Source organism: Myotis myotis, unplaced genomic scaffold (assembly GCF_014108235.1).
Source record: "Myotis myotis isolate mMyoMyo1 unplaced genomic scaffold, mMyoMyo1.p scaffold_m19_p_5, whole genome shotgun sequence".
Lineage (NCBI taxonomy): Eukaryota > Metazoa > Chordata > Mammalia > Chiroptera > Vespertilionidae > Myotis > Myotis myotis.
In genome coordinates this window covers 43124883-43139884 of record NW_023416357.1, presented here as the reverse complement: position 1 = coordinate 43139884, position 15002 = coordinate 43124883, and the positions used below count along the sequence as shown (strand labels likewise).

Below are 15002 nucleotides of genomic sequence, written 5' to 3'. Positions count from 1 at the left end.
AGGTTCTTTGCCTTTCTATATACATTTTGTAATCAACTTGTCAGTTTTTGTATATTAAAAAATACCATACTGGAATTTTAATTTGAATCCACAGATCAAGTGAGAGCTGATAAACATTATTGAGTCTTCCAATCCATTATGACTGTCTATCTCTCCATTTATTTAGGTATGTTTTAATTTCTCTCAACAAGGTTTTATAATTTTCAGTATACATGACTTGAGAAGAGAGAACATGCAATTGAATTTTTAATACTGACCTCCTGGTTAAAATTATATATTATTCCAGTAGCTTTTAGATTTCTTATAATTTTTTATATTCATGGTCATGTGATCTACAAATCAAGAGAGCTTTACTTTGGCTTTTCCAATTTATGCCTTTTTCCTTTTGCCTTACTGAACTGGTGAGAACAATCTTGCCTTGCTCCCAATATTAAGGGAAAGAAGTCAGGTATGATGTTAGACTTTTCATATATGCCCTTAATCAGGCTGAAGAAGTTCCCCTCTCCTCCTAGTCTGTTGACTTTTTATGATGAAATTTTTAAAATGATTTTCTGCAGCTGCAGAAATAACATTGTTTTTTTTCCTTTATTGTGATTATATGGTGAGTTACATTTATTTATCTTTGAATGTTAACCCAATCTTATACTATTTCTGAGATAAACTGAAACATGTCATATCATCCTTTTTATAAATTACTAGATCCTATTTTTAATATTATGTTAATGAATACTGCATCTACATTCATGATGGATGTTAATCTGTAGGTTTGTTGTTTTTTTTTCCTGTAAATGTCATTGGGCTTTGGTATCAGAATAATTAATACTGGCCAAAAAAATAAGTTGGAAAGTGTTCCTTACTTTGTTTTCTGAAAGAGTTGGTGTAAAACTGGTATTACTTCTTCCTTAAATCTTTGATAAATCCTCTAATGGTGTCATTTGGAATTGGAAGTTTTCTTTGAGGGAAGGTTTTAAGTTATGAATTCAACTTTGTTAATATAGGGCTATCAAAACTTATATATTTCTCTTTGAATCCATTTTGATAGTTTGTATTTTTCAAAGAAGGTTTCCATTTCATCTAAGTTGTAGACTTTATTGACAGAAATTTGTTCATATTCTCGTTAGCCATTTAAAATCTGTAGAAATTTTAGTGATAGCTATACTTTCAGTAAAGTGATATGTGGTTCTCTTTTTTAAAAATCAATTTAGTTAGGCTTATAAAATATAACAGCACCATTAAACAAACTTATCTGACAAACTGCATGAGCTCACAAACTAAATCTAATACTTCTATTTAAACCTTCACAAAGGTAAAAAGAATGAAGAGTCATAGTTGATTGGGCATTTGGGAGCAATATCACAAAAACAGCAATAAAGTAAAATACCATATTTACCTTTAAAAAAGTTACAAATTTAAAAACTTTTTTGTCTATTCCTCCTTATCTATATTCTGCTTTCCAGGAAAAATGAAACAAAATGTAATGCTAGTGGATAACACAGTATGACAAGTAGGTTCAATCAATTTGCTAATGTCAATACTCAATACAAATCTTGATATAATTAATATGAAAGCAAAATGCACACAGATTCTGATATGGGGCCTCCATGTCATTCAGTTCATTCCTGCCTTCCAGGCAATTTCTCAAATGACAAAAATCTCTATTTCATTAAAAAATGTGGAGGATGTTCTGGTGCCTACAAATTATTACATTATTTACAAGTTACTATTTTAACCAAAATACCAAGTTTATGATAAACTGACTGACAACCCCAATATTTTTCAAAAGTATTAATAAAGGAGTATGAGATTCATTTCTGTGCTGCTCTATATTCTGATTCATTAGTAAAGGGGAAAAAAATACACAGACATACCTCATTCACCTTTTCATAATTTTTCAAATATACTACTCATCCTTGCTCCCAATCATAAAGTTCCCAGAGTAACTGCTAATTTCTTTTCTAAAAAAATTGATTGATTGATTTTAGAGAGAAAGAGAGACAGAGACACAATGATTTGTTGTTCCACTTATTTATGCATTTATTGATTGCTTCCTGCATGTGCCCTGACCAGGGATTGAACCAGCAATCTTGGTTTATTGGGACGAGGTGACGACGTTCTAACCAACTAAGCTACCTGGTCAGGGCCTAAGTAAAGATGCACACCTGAGAGGGAAGAAAGGTGTGGATGTGCTTCAGAGAGAGCCCACTGCTAATTTCTCAAATACACATTTTTTATATAATTTTTTCCAATTTAAACCATTATGCAAAAACACAATTTTCATGTCCTAGATCAGCAACATTTCCATGTGAATTAACAGAGTACAGAGTACAGTTATTTGAGGTCAGCTATAAAACCCAATCCTTAAAATTTGCCTCAAAAAATGTTACACTTTACACATGAAAATTAGGTATCATGAATTTTAAAGCTCTACCATTAAATCCTTGTAACTTTCAAAACAAGGTCTTCCCAAAACAAATGTTCCCAACTTCTGGTAAAGAAGTCTAGGACTACCTGGTACCCAAAACATTAAAAGGGAGACAGGAGTAGAAAGAGATGTACAGGAAAGCGGCAGGGGGAATCTCTCACTGTATTTACTTTCTAGGCTGCTCTCCTGGCTACTCAGCAGAATTGTCTTTTGAGATGCTTTAAAATGATGTGTTTAGGTTCTACATAGCCCAAACCTATCAAACTAGAATCTTTGTGAACAAAGAACCAGATATGTACATTTTTATGAAGTTCCACTAGTAATTAAAATGCATGGCCAGCCAGGTTGAGAACTATGAAACAGGCAGGCTACTATTTAGGTTTTAAAAAAATACCTTGATCTGCTGTCTTCGTAGCATGGCAAGTTCTCTCATGTCTCGGAATGGCTGTAGTAAATACTGATAGAGTTCAGTTGTGGCTTCTGCAAGACTGCTGTAGGCTTCATCCTCCATCTGATACAAGTTCAGAAGCTCCACCATGCTCTCTGTATTCTTGTGCTTATCCAAGAGCTGTGGAACAAAAAAGTTTTACTACAAAGAAATCCGACTATATATATATAAAAGAAAGAAATCTGATTATAACAGCCTATAAATATTGGCTTTTTGCACCCTATCATGAGGACATGGGAACCCTGAAACACAGAAGCAAGAGGGAACAAAAAGCTCCAATTGCCTTTTATCCCTCATATCCATGCCTTAGGTGTATTATTCAAGACTGCTGCCTGAATTATCCTTTTCAAACTGTTTTCACCATATTATTCCTGTGCTCTGTATTTTCTAGGACTCCATACTATTTATTTGTCTAGTTAATGCTTTAAAAAAGTTTTCCATGGTCTAGTACCTTTCTCCATATTTATTTTTTAAAAATTTTATTGCTAATCTACAAGATAGCTATCAACTCTTGCCAATGTTATTTTACTAATTTCCCCAAATCTTCTTGCCACTCCTGTCTTCCTCCCAATTTGGAACTCAATTTAACTTTCTTCATTGCTCATGTATGTATCTATGTATCATTCATTCATTCATTCATTCATTCATTCATTCCTCAATAAATATGGGCTGAGATCTAACATATTAGACAGTGGGCTAGGAGTTGGGGATACAAAAGCATAGTCCCTTTCCTCATGGAGTTCACAGTATTGCTCCATTTAAAAACATTACACAAGAAAGAAAAAAAAAGAGAAAGAAAAAATAAAAACATTACAGCCCAGCCTGCATGGCTCAGTGGTTGAGTGTTGACCTATGACCCAGGAGGTCATGGTTTGATTCCCGGTCAGGGCATACGCCCGGGGTTGCGGGCTCGATCCCATGTGGGGCATGTAGGAGGCAGCCGATTGATAATTCTCTCTCATCATTGATGTTTCTATCTCTCGCTCCCTCTCTCCCCCTCTCTGAAATCAATAAAAATATATAAAATAAAAACATTATAAACAATAATACGTTATGAAGAATATTATGTTTTAAGAGTATAAAAGTAACACAATAAAATGATGGGTCCCATAAAAAAAAAAGGGCAGGAGTTGGTGTTATATAAACTGCGACCTACTTTACAGAGTAGAGAGAAAAGGCTGTCCAAGGAAGTATAAGCTGAAATTTACAGGACCTCTAAAAGAACCATGTGGCAAAAATAAAAAAATATTTTACTTATTTATTCTCAGAGTCCATTTACTGGGTGACAGTGTCATCTGCCTACAGGCACAAAATTCTGCTTTTCTTTCTGATGCCTAGTTTCCACTACTACCTTCCTTCTTCAACTTCTTGCGTTAGCTATCACATTTTGTTATACACACTATTATGCTAAATTTGTACTTCAGGATTCACTTCCTTCCCAGGTTCTTGACCACAGTGCAGCAGTACTAGGGCATTTAGTATTCTGCCTACTATATCAGTAATAATCATGGCAAATCAGATAATCTACATTATAGTGCTTTTATAAAAAAAGTACCTTATAAATATTAGTTATTCTACTGTTTCAAGGCTATTATAATTCCAACTTTCATGGCTAACATGGAGAACTTCCACTTCTACTATCTCCTGAGTAGTTCCTATTAGTCCTATTAAACCAACTCTCCCTCTGACAATAACTATAAACTTGGGCAAAATATTATAAAACAACTACCTAAAGGCACTATAGAGTGGCCAAAAGTAAATGAGGACAGAATTTGGTAAAAGAGTGGATTTAGGATACAGGGAATTAAGGATTACTATTAGGTTTCTGGCATTCATTGAGACAAAAGAACACAAGAATAGACACAAGTTTTTAGAGGTAAAGATTATAGATTCAGAGACACTCTCCAAATTGCTCTTTAGATATCCAAGAGGAGAGGTCATATAGGGAATGCAAAATGTCTAAGATCAACTTTATCTTTAAGAGGTCTACAATCTAACTAGAGAAACAAAGAACAGATTTATAAAAGTAAAATAATGATTGTAAGTAACAGTAAAAGTTTAGAGAAAAAAATGGATCAGAGTAAGCTAAAGCAGTTGAAAAAGGTGTTCTAAAGCTAGTATTTGAGTTGGGTCTTAAAGGATAGGAAACATTAGGGAACCCTAGTACACTGCTGGTGGGAATGCAGACTGGTGCGACCATGATGAAAAACAGTATGGAGTTTCCTCAAAAAATTAAAAATGGATCTGCCATTTGACCCAGTGATCCTACTTCTAGGAATATATCCCTTCGAAACCCAAAGCACAAATCAGAAAGAATGTATGCACCCCTATATTTACAGCAGCACAATTTGCAACAGCTAAGATCTGGAAACAGCCCAAGTGCCCATCGGTAGATAAGTAGATAAAAAAGCTGTGGTACATTTATACCATGGAATACTATGCAGCAGTAAAAAAGAAGACTCTATTACCCTTTGAGACAGCATGGAGGGACCTAGAGAGTATCATGCTAAGTGAAATAAGCCAATCAAAGACAAGTATCACATGATTGCACTCATATGTGGAATCTAAGTAACAAAATAACGTTGCTGATGAATGGAGTGGATCCAGAGACATGGAAGCATGGAACAGAGTGCGGAATCTCAGAGAGAAGGTGGGGTGGGTGGGTGGGTAGGAGGTAATCAACCAAAGACCTTGGATGCATATATGCATAACCCATGGACATAGACAATAGGGTGCTGAAGGCCTGGTGGGGGGTGGGGGTGTAGGAGGACTAGGGGTGGGCTGAAGGGGGTCAATGGGGGGGAAAAGGGGGACATGTGTAATACTTTCAACAATAAAGAATTATTCAAAAATAAATAAATAAACGAGAGCAATAAAACACTTAAAATAGAAAAACAAAGAATAGGAAGTACTAAATATGTGAAGAAGAGCAGCCCAAATTCAAAAAAGCACATGAATAAAGCATGAGAAATCTTGGTGGGAGGAAGGGGAGTGGCAGAAGTAGAGGGTACACACTAGGGAGGCAGGGGATCACACTGAGTCTATAAATGCAGCACAATCTAATAAGCAGTGAAACCATCTATGGAGTAGAAAACAATAGATTATGCACGTGGTCAATCCACCCCATTTTACCATCAACACCAGCATCATCCGGGAACTTGTTAGAAATATCGAACCTCAGGGCCAACTCCACACCCACAGAATCAGAATCTGAATTTTAACAAGATCGTTCATAAAGTAGGCTGGTCAAAGTTTGAGGAGCATTCTTTCAGTGCTGCTTTTTGGGTAAATATATTAATATATCCATTTAACTATAATGTGAGGATGTCTCCATAAAGTTATATAAATTATGTGTTCCATATTCAAATACGTGCAGTTATGGTATGTAAATTTTTCTTGAACCTAAAATAATTTTTCCACTTACTTTCTCTCACTATATTTACTGTTATTTTACATTAGATCAATTAGCACTGTTTAACTAAAATTAAGCCAACATTCCCATTTCTCATGGTTTAGTTCTCTATTGAAGCACTTTTACCTATTCTAAGGAAAAAAAGAAAAAGAAAAAAAACCTTTGCTACTAAAGCCAATCACAGAATGACCTTCATCTTTAGACGAGAGGTACAAGGCTATTCCCTCTCTTCTTGTCTAATGTCCAGTATCTTATCTCCAGTACATGGGTCATTCAATGAAGTTGGATGTTTAAAGCCAACAGCCGTTACAATCACCAAATTAATTCTCTTCATTCTGACGACATACTTCTTATTGTGTTGGGGTTTTTTTAAATTTTAATTTGGTCTTATACTCCTACAAAGAAACAATAAAATGATCATGAAGATATTCTAGTTCTTTTGAGAAAAATCTGCTTTAAAAAAATCTAATTTAGAATAAACTAAAAAATTACAATAGAAATAGATTTCAATAAGCTGTTATCATTTCTATGCAAAAAGCAACAGCCCTTGTACAGTAAATATAAGCAACAACCAGCAAGGATTCCATTTACAACAACAAAAAAGAAAAATACTTAGGACTAAACTTAAATCTATTAAGAGCCATGTAAATAAAATGTTAAAGGAGGCCAAAAGACAATGTAAATAAATGAAAGACTAATAAAAATACCAATCCTTTCTTATTAAATTAATTTATAAATTTCACACAGTAATAACATAGCCTCTTGACATTTTTATGTCATAAGAGAAGTCCAACATTCACATGGAAAAATAAGAGGACAAAATAAAAATAAGGAAAATTCTTTAATAAACTGTATTTGTGAAGAAGGGCAATGGCCTTACCAGGTAATATAAATATTTGCTATAAGCATCAAGCACAATAAAGTAGTAAAGAGTTCAGATATATGAAAATTTACTGCATGATAAGTCTGAATCATTCAAAAAACCATTTTTGTGATAGCTGTCATTTCATCAGGAAAAATAAGCTGGGTCCCTACCTTATTCCTTACACCAAAATAAATTCCACTGGCTCACAATTTAAAAGCAAATAACAAAATCATAAAACTAGGAGAAAAAACAAGGGGTGTTTTTGTTGCTTTAAATAATCTCATTATGGGGGACTTCAAAGCATGACCCAAAATCTAGAAACTATTAAAAGAGTAATACACCTTGCTATAAAATCTTTAAACTGTATAAACAGGCATAAAAAAATAAAATTAAGAGACAAATGACAAAGGGAAAAATATTTGCAAAACATAGACAATTTCTGTAGTCACACAACACATTAAAAACCAGTAAAGAATGGAATGGGTTCACAGAAATGACTTGAACAAATGAAGACTCACTCATGAGAATTGCAAAATAAATTACAAACTAAAACTTTCCATGGATAAGGTAAAAAAGGTTTTGAAAATAGAGTTTTGTGTTGAAAAGGAGATAAAAACAGAAAGCAATTTAAACAAAATGCACATTCTCTTTGACCCAGCAATTCCTCTTATAAAATTTATCCTATAAATATACTTTCACATCTGAGAAAAGATACGCTATTTTAATAGCAAGAGCAAAAGATCAGTAAAAAATAAAATAAAAATCCTGTGTATCAAAACAAATCCATTCAATGGAGTATTATTTAGCCCTTAAAAGAAACATAACCTAGCTCTAGCCGGTTTAGCTCAGTGGATAGAGCATCTGCCTGCAGACCGAACAGTCCTGGGTTCAATTCCGGTCAAGGGCATGTACCTGGGTTGCAGGCTCCTCCCTGGCCTGGGTCCTGGTCAGCGCTCATGCAGGAGGCAACCAATCGATGTGTTTCTCTCTCTGTCTCCCTCTCTTCCACTCTCTCTAAAAATCAATGGAAAAATATCCTCGGGTGAGGACTAAAAAGAGAAAAAGAAAAACAGCCTAAGAGAAAAACCCCCAATGTGTATACTAGAGTATATAGTATATATGGGTTGTTTAAAACATAGGGAGTATCAATGTCCTATATATATTTGTATATGTGACTGAATCTGAAAATAAGAAACTCTTATGGGTGATTACCTCTGAGAAGGGGGACCACAGACAAGAAATGAGGGTAGGAGGAGAGAAGATTTACATTTCAATTATACTTTTTTCAATCATGATCTATCAAGTGAATACATACTTTTTTTAAGAGAAAGGTTGTTGTTTTTTAATTGAATAACCTTATGTAAGTTTCAGGTGTACAGTATTCCCTTTACCTATTTTGCCCCCCACCCTCTGGCAACGACCAATCTGTTGTCTGTTATCTATGAGTTTGTTTTTGTTCTTTCATTTCTTTATGTTTTATGTTCCACAAATGAAATCATACGTTTTTGTTCTTTTATATCTGATTTATTTCACTTGGCATTAATACCCTCAAGATACATCCATACTGTCAAAAACGGCAATATTTCATCTTTGTATGGCTGAGTAGTATTCCATTGTATATATAGCTGACCTCATGCAGCTGAAAATACGTGTATAACTAAAGTAGACCCTCTGTATATGCAGATTCCCAAATTTAGATGGAAAATACTGTTTTCTATCTGTGGCTGGGTGAATCCACAAATTTGAAACCCAGGGATGTGGAGGGCCAACAGTATATTTACTGGAAAAAATCCTTCTATAAGTGGACCTGTGCAGCTCAAACCCAGTTGTATATAACTGTATATACCACATCTTTAACTATTTTGTCTATTCTTTATCCATTCTATTGATGGACACTTAGGTTGTTTCCATATCTTCGCTATCCTCCTATGTAATAAAAGCATAATATGCAAATTGACCAAACAACAGAATGACCAGTCAGCGGAGGGTGGGGTTGGCAAGCAGGCAGCGCCCGGCCAGCCAAGGTGTGTGCCAGCAGGCAGAGGGAGGGAACGGCGATTGGGGGTGGGGGAACGTGGCAGTGACCAGCGGCAGCAGAAGGGCGATTGGGGGCCCACCCAGTTGCTTCCCGTAGAGGGAGACCAGACTGCGGCTTATGCGTGCTTCCCGTGGGGAGCAGGCCTAAGCCATTAGTAGAACATCCCCTGAGGACTCCCGGACTGTGAGAGGGTACAGGTTGGCCTGAGGGACCCCCCCTACTCCAGTGCACAGATTTTCGTGCACTGGGTCTCTAGTTATAAATAAGGCTGCAATGAACAAAGGGGTACATATATCTTTTCAAATTAGTGCTTTCATATTCTTCAGTTAAATACCCAGAAGAGGAATTGCTAAATAATACTGTAGTTGCATGCTTAATATTTTGAGGAACCTCCATACTGTTTTTCACAGTGGCTGCACCAATTTACAATCCCACCAATGGAGTTAGAGGGTTCCCTTTTCTCCTCATCCTTTCCACTTGTTATTTCTAATAATTTTTATAATAGCTATTCTAACAGGTATGGGGTAATAACTAGTGGTTTTGATTTGTATTTCCCTAATAATTAGTGATGTAGAATATCTTTTCATGTGCCTGTTGGCCAACTGTACATCTGAGGGAAGGCTTTATATTCTATCCCGTCTCCACTTACCCACACACAAAGGTATTTTGGCTTACAAATACAACTTTTCCAAAAGATAAGGCATAAGGAATAAGAAAATACTACATACTTCTCTTTCTGTGCCCATCTATCTATTATTTATAAGTAGATAAATCTTGTGTTGAATCAGCTGTTAAGCTACAATTGAAAAGAAGTATTATCAAAAGAACAGCAGCTGTATGAATGATCAATTTATAATTACAGCACTTAAGTCCCAGAAATTAATTCTAACTGGTGGCGCAGGTACTCACTTCCAACACAGCTTTACCACCTCAAGACTACAGCTATCAGAAACATAATAACCAGATTAAGGAAGGATAGAACAAGAAAACTGTATTTAAAAAAACCCCACAATTATAGTGCTTACAATGAATTATAAACTATCTTTTTATAGTTTTAAAGGCAATAATTCTCTCCTTACAAGAAAATGTACATTCACAGAAGCCCTTTAACTTTTATTCCACTTGAAAATGGAAAACATTCAAGATTATTTTCTATGAAGTTTTAGTAATAGCAGAAATTAAAAGAATGAGGGGGGGAAAAACCAAAATAGTAGCAACATTTCTCAATTGTAAAGTTCCCCAGAGTCATTTACAAGTGATCAAATGCCATGATTCAACGGTAAGACAATCCTCAGACACAAGGTTTCTTTGAGCTCTTCTTACAGAGACACTAAAGTAAATGTTAACACAACAAACAGTTTAGATACTATTTTCTGCCAAAACAAAATCAAGTCATTGTATGTTTATTAAGTCATAATTCCACTCTACACAACTATGTGCAATGAAAAAAGAAAATCAATTATTCTATTTAAATATTAACACATTTATATATATTATTTCCCACATGCCTTTTATTCTCAAACAGAACAGTACAGTACTTTACAAAGCTATTATACAGTAACTAAACTTAATACTCTCGCAGAGAAGCCCAAGGCATCTCACCTAACACTGCTAATTTATTAATTTGTCTTCTTTGCTATAAAGTTTCATGTTTTTCCAACATTACCTTACCTTAAAACCAATTATAGCTTCGTTGGCAATCTATTTTAATCTAAGTATCTGCAAATAATGTTTAAGGAAATGAATTTTAAAACTTCAAAAGATAGAATTTACTAATAAGCACCAGGCTTTTTTAGACTCTAAACGATTTCCTATAATCCGTGATAAAAAAAATTCAACTGTTAAAAGAACATAACCACTAATCCAGCGGTTCTCAATTTGTGGGTCGCGACCCCTTTGGCAGTCGGACGACCCTTTCACAGGGGTTGCCTAAGACCATCCTGCATATCAGATATTTACATTATGATTCATAACAGCAGCAAAATTACAGTTATGAAGTAGCAACGAAAATAATTTTATGGTTGGGGATCACAACATGAGGAACTGTATTTAAAGGGCCAGAAGGTTGAGAACCACTACACTAATCTGTTATAATAACAATTTAATTTTCTATTTTGCTAACCCAAACTGACGAAATCCAGGAAATAAACTTTAGCTGCTGACATTTCAGGTCATATAAACTACAAAATGTGCAAGGTGCTATAAGATATTGCACATTAAAGAAAAAAGTAGAAAGAAGCCCTAGCCAGTTTTTCTCAGTGGTTAGAGCAGCCCATGGACTGAAGTGTCTAGGGTTCAATTCTGGTCAAAGCACAGACTGTGGTTGCAAACCCGATCCCCAGCCCTGGTAGGGGCGCGTGTGGGAGGCAACCGGTCAATGTGTCTGTCTTTTATTCCACTTGAAAATGGAAAACATTCAAGATGATTTTCTATGAAGTTTTAGGAATAGCAGAACTATTAATGTTTAAAGCACATCAATGTTTTTCTCTGTCTCTACCCTCCTTTCCACTCTCTCTAAAAATCAATGGGAAAAATATCCTCAGGTGAGGGTTAACAAACAAACAAACAGAGTAGAAAGAGAGTTGGATTATGTGGGATTAAGGATGTTTGGAGTGTATAGGAAAAGCCTAAATTTAAATATAGAAAATGCAGATTGGCTAAATTTGAGAAGACACACTGATGAACATTAACTGAGTCAGAATGTAGATGGATTTGAATGGGAATACAACATGCCTGCAAAGGATGATTTCATAAGGGCTCAAGTACAACCAACATAATATAAAGATGAACAATAGAAATAGAGAGGAAAGAAGGAACAGGGGCCTAAGAATGTAAAGGTGGAATTATTCCTGCTCAGAAGCTGACACATCTCTCATGCAATTTTTCCCCACCTCCCTGATTTAATCCTGATAAGTCTAGGCTCTTAACCTACCTACAAGGTCTTAATTATTGATTCTTGAAACAGAAACAAAGCTCTGCTTGTTGCCAAATTTCTCTAGGGCAAGGACCCACAACTTTTAACAGGTTCTTAAAGGAGTCAGTGACAACAGTTAAAAACATTTTTTTTTTCATGAACCTATTATAATCACTGCAACAGAAAAAAATCGCAAAACCACCCTGTGCCACTTACTACTTTCCCCAGTGCCATTCAACTTGGTTTCTAACTGAGTAATCTATTACAAATACAGGACAGGAAGACACCTACTGTGTTTAATCATGGAGTCCCCATCCAGTACCTTGCCAACCAGAGTTAGTTCAAGGGTAATTCCTCTGACATCATGATTATAGGATTGCTACTATCCTTGAAAATCTTGGAGTAATTTTGAAGTCCTAGATAGAAAATTTAGAAGCTAAACTCGTTTGGGCAGTTTCATAGATTTCTTCCCATCTCTAATGTGTTAAACCCAAGACTGAATGCCTCATTTTTTTCTTAATCAGGAAGATGTTAAAGAAACAGCATAATCCAAAAATAGTATCTTCACCATTACATTATTATCAAGATATGCAAATCATAATGAAAACGGGTAACTCAGGATTAGCAAAGGAAAAGCAATGAAACTGGATCTGTGGGCATGGGATCTACATTAGGTCTACCTTATGAGCCGAATGTAACATAACACCTCTCTGATCTCTGAATTTCTGATAGAAATTCCTCTGGTTTCTGACAGTGGTCAGAAACGGCTTTCTACAGGACAACAATCTGACCTGGCCCAGGTAAGAAAGGTAGAACGTAGACAAGCAAAAAAAGCAAGACATGGGGGAAGGAGGGTCCTGTACAATGGAGCATGATATATGATGAATTCAGTGAACAATGGTGAAAAGAGCTTGGTTAGAATAATGAAAGGTTCATGTAGAGAAGAGAAAGAGTAATACTGGCAGGCTAACTCAAATGATCCTGAATATTAGGAATCTGGACTCTGTCTTCAGGAATGAAAGAGTTCATTGGGGTGTGTGTGTGTGTGTGTGTGTGTGTGTGTGTGTGTATTTGGGAGCAAAGTATAGAAAGTTTATATTGCAAGAAAGATGCTGGAAGAAAGCTAAAACTAGTCTAGGGATGAAATAGTGAGAGATTAAGCTAAAATAGCTTCAGGAGTGACATGGAAAAGCAGTAATTAATGCTGAGTGCGATTCCACAGTTCTTAAGTTCTAAAATTTATATTTAACATTTCTGAATTGGTATGCATTTACAAATCAACGTGTACATAAAACACAGTGTTGCTTTGCCTACATTGAAAAAACTGTCCCAAATTGATCATGTGTCATAATCAATCAGAACCAACAAACACTGGATTTGGAAGAACTGAACAATTCTGAGAATTAATGGGAGCGAAGCACTTCCAGAGAAATAGCAAAGACTTAGATTAAAAGCGGCTGCACCAGATAGAGCCACAGACCAAGTCAGGGATGTCAGATGGAGAATATGCTCTGGCCCAGCCACTGTGGCTCAGTGGTTGAGTGTCAACCTATGAACTAGGAGGTGATGGTCTGATTCCCTCAATTCCTGATCAGGGAATAAAAATCAACAACTTACAAAAATTCAAAAACTGTATCTTCAAAAGTAAAAACCATGACCTGTGGCACAACAATAATGTGCTATAATCCTCCTTCTACCAATTATTTCATTGTATTTTCCAAGATTGCTACTTGACCCTAAAGGTACTTGACCTAGGCATGTGCCCTGACCAGGAATCGAGGGAATCGAACGGTCACCTTTATGGTGAATATATCCAGCTCTGCTATACTTTTCAAGTCATTAAGCTAGAAAAAGGGTTTAGGATTATTTCCAGAAAAAAAATTTGTAATTACAGTGCTGTCCTTGTAAAGACTGGAGTAAACTTGGCACATATTTCATACCAATGGCTTCACATTTCAGAAAGTGAATATTATGAGATTGGTTCAGTTAGCCCGATTACCTATATTATATATACAATTCAAAGGTGAGATAAAGCAAAATCTACATTAACCAATTAGACCTCGTACCCCAAAATGCTGTAATAAGAACACTTACAAAATCTAATACTTTATCTATTGAATAAAATTACATTATTTATAATAAAGAAAACACCAAAAGTATACCCAATTGTCCAAAACCAGATTAATTTTCCACTCCTTCCCAACCAAACATGAACAGCAATTTTCAAATAAAAAAAAATCAGCATATGAAAATACCTACATTTTCTAAATAAGAAATAAAATTCTGAATTCCTTGAAAAACATACTAAATAAAGATGGAGGAAAAAGTTGACTATTAAACAAGTACCATAAAGACACATTTGTGGTTCCCCGCCCCCTCCCATAAAGGCAATGGTGGCTGGACTTTAAGTGGTGGCTGGACTTCTTAACCACACAACCCACAAAAATGACTACCCAAAAATAGAGGTAAATTTGTACAAGTACAATGAAAAATATTAGAATACAACATTTTGCAAGAGCAAGTATTAAAATACTGGTCAGAAAAATAAAATAAAATACGGGTCAGAAATGTCAGCACTTTAAAGAAAGGCAAGTTCAATTAAAAAGAGTAAGTGAAATAGTCTTATTTCAAGTTTTAGGTTTCCTAGGCTCAATGTATAGAGTAAAACCTGTTCAAGAACCAACTCCCAAGGCCCTCCAGGGAGCCAGAGACTTTATAACACACTATTTACAAACATATCAACAGGCTTCACTGTGAGTTTGCATATAATTTCCTTTTACTAAAATAATGAATGTTACTCATTGCCACAAATTTTTTAAGTTTAAATATTATTATGATAATAATCCTAGCCCCCTTTCTCTCTTAATCCTTCATTTCTTTAACTCTACTTGTGATAACCTTTT

The 15002-nt window shown here is 35.3% G+C and overlaps 1 protein-coding gene across 8 annotated transcripts in view; it reads right to left on the bottom strand.

The window, feature by feature from the left end:
* The window catches only part of JMY (junction mediating and regulatory protein, p53 cofactor), a 127641-nt gene that overhangs the window by 94975 nt on the left and 17664 nt on the right, over positions 1-15002 (bottom strand). For all 8 annotated transcript variants that reach the window (XM_036308942.1, XM_036308939.1, XM_036308938.1 and 5 more), the window contains exon 2: positions 2817-2990. In XM_036308942.1, the coding sequence (XP_036164835.1) occupies positions 2817-2990 (174 nt within the window). The remainder of the gene's footprint in view (positions 1-2816; positions 2991-15002) is intronic.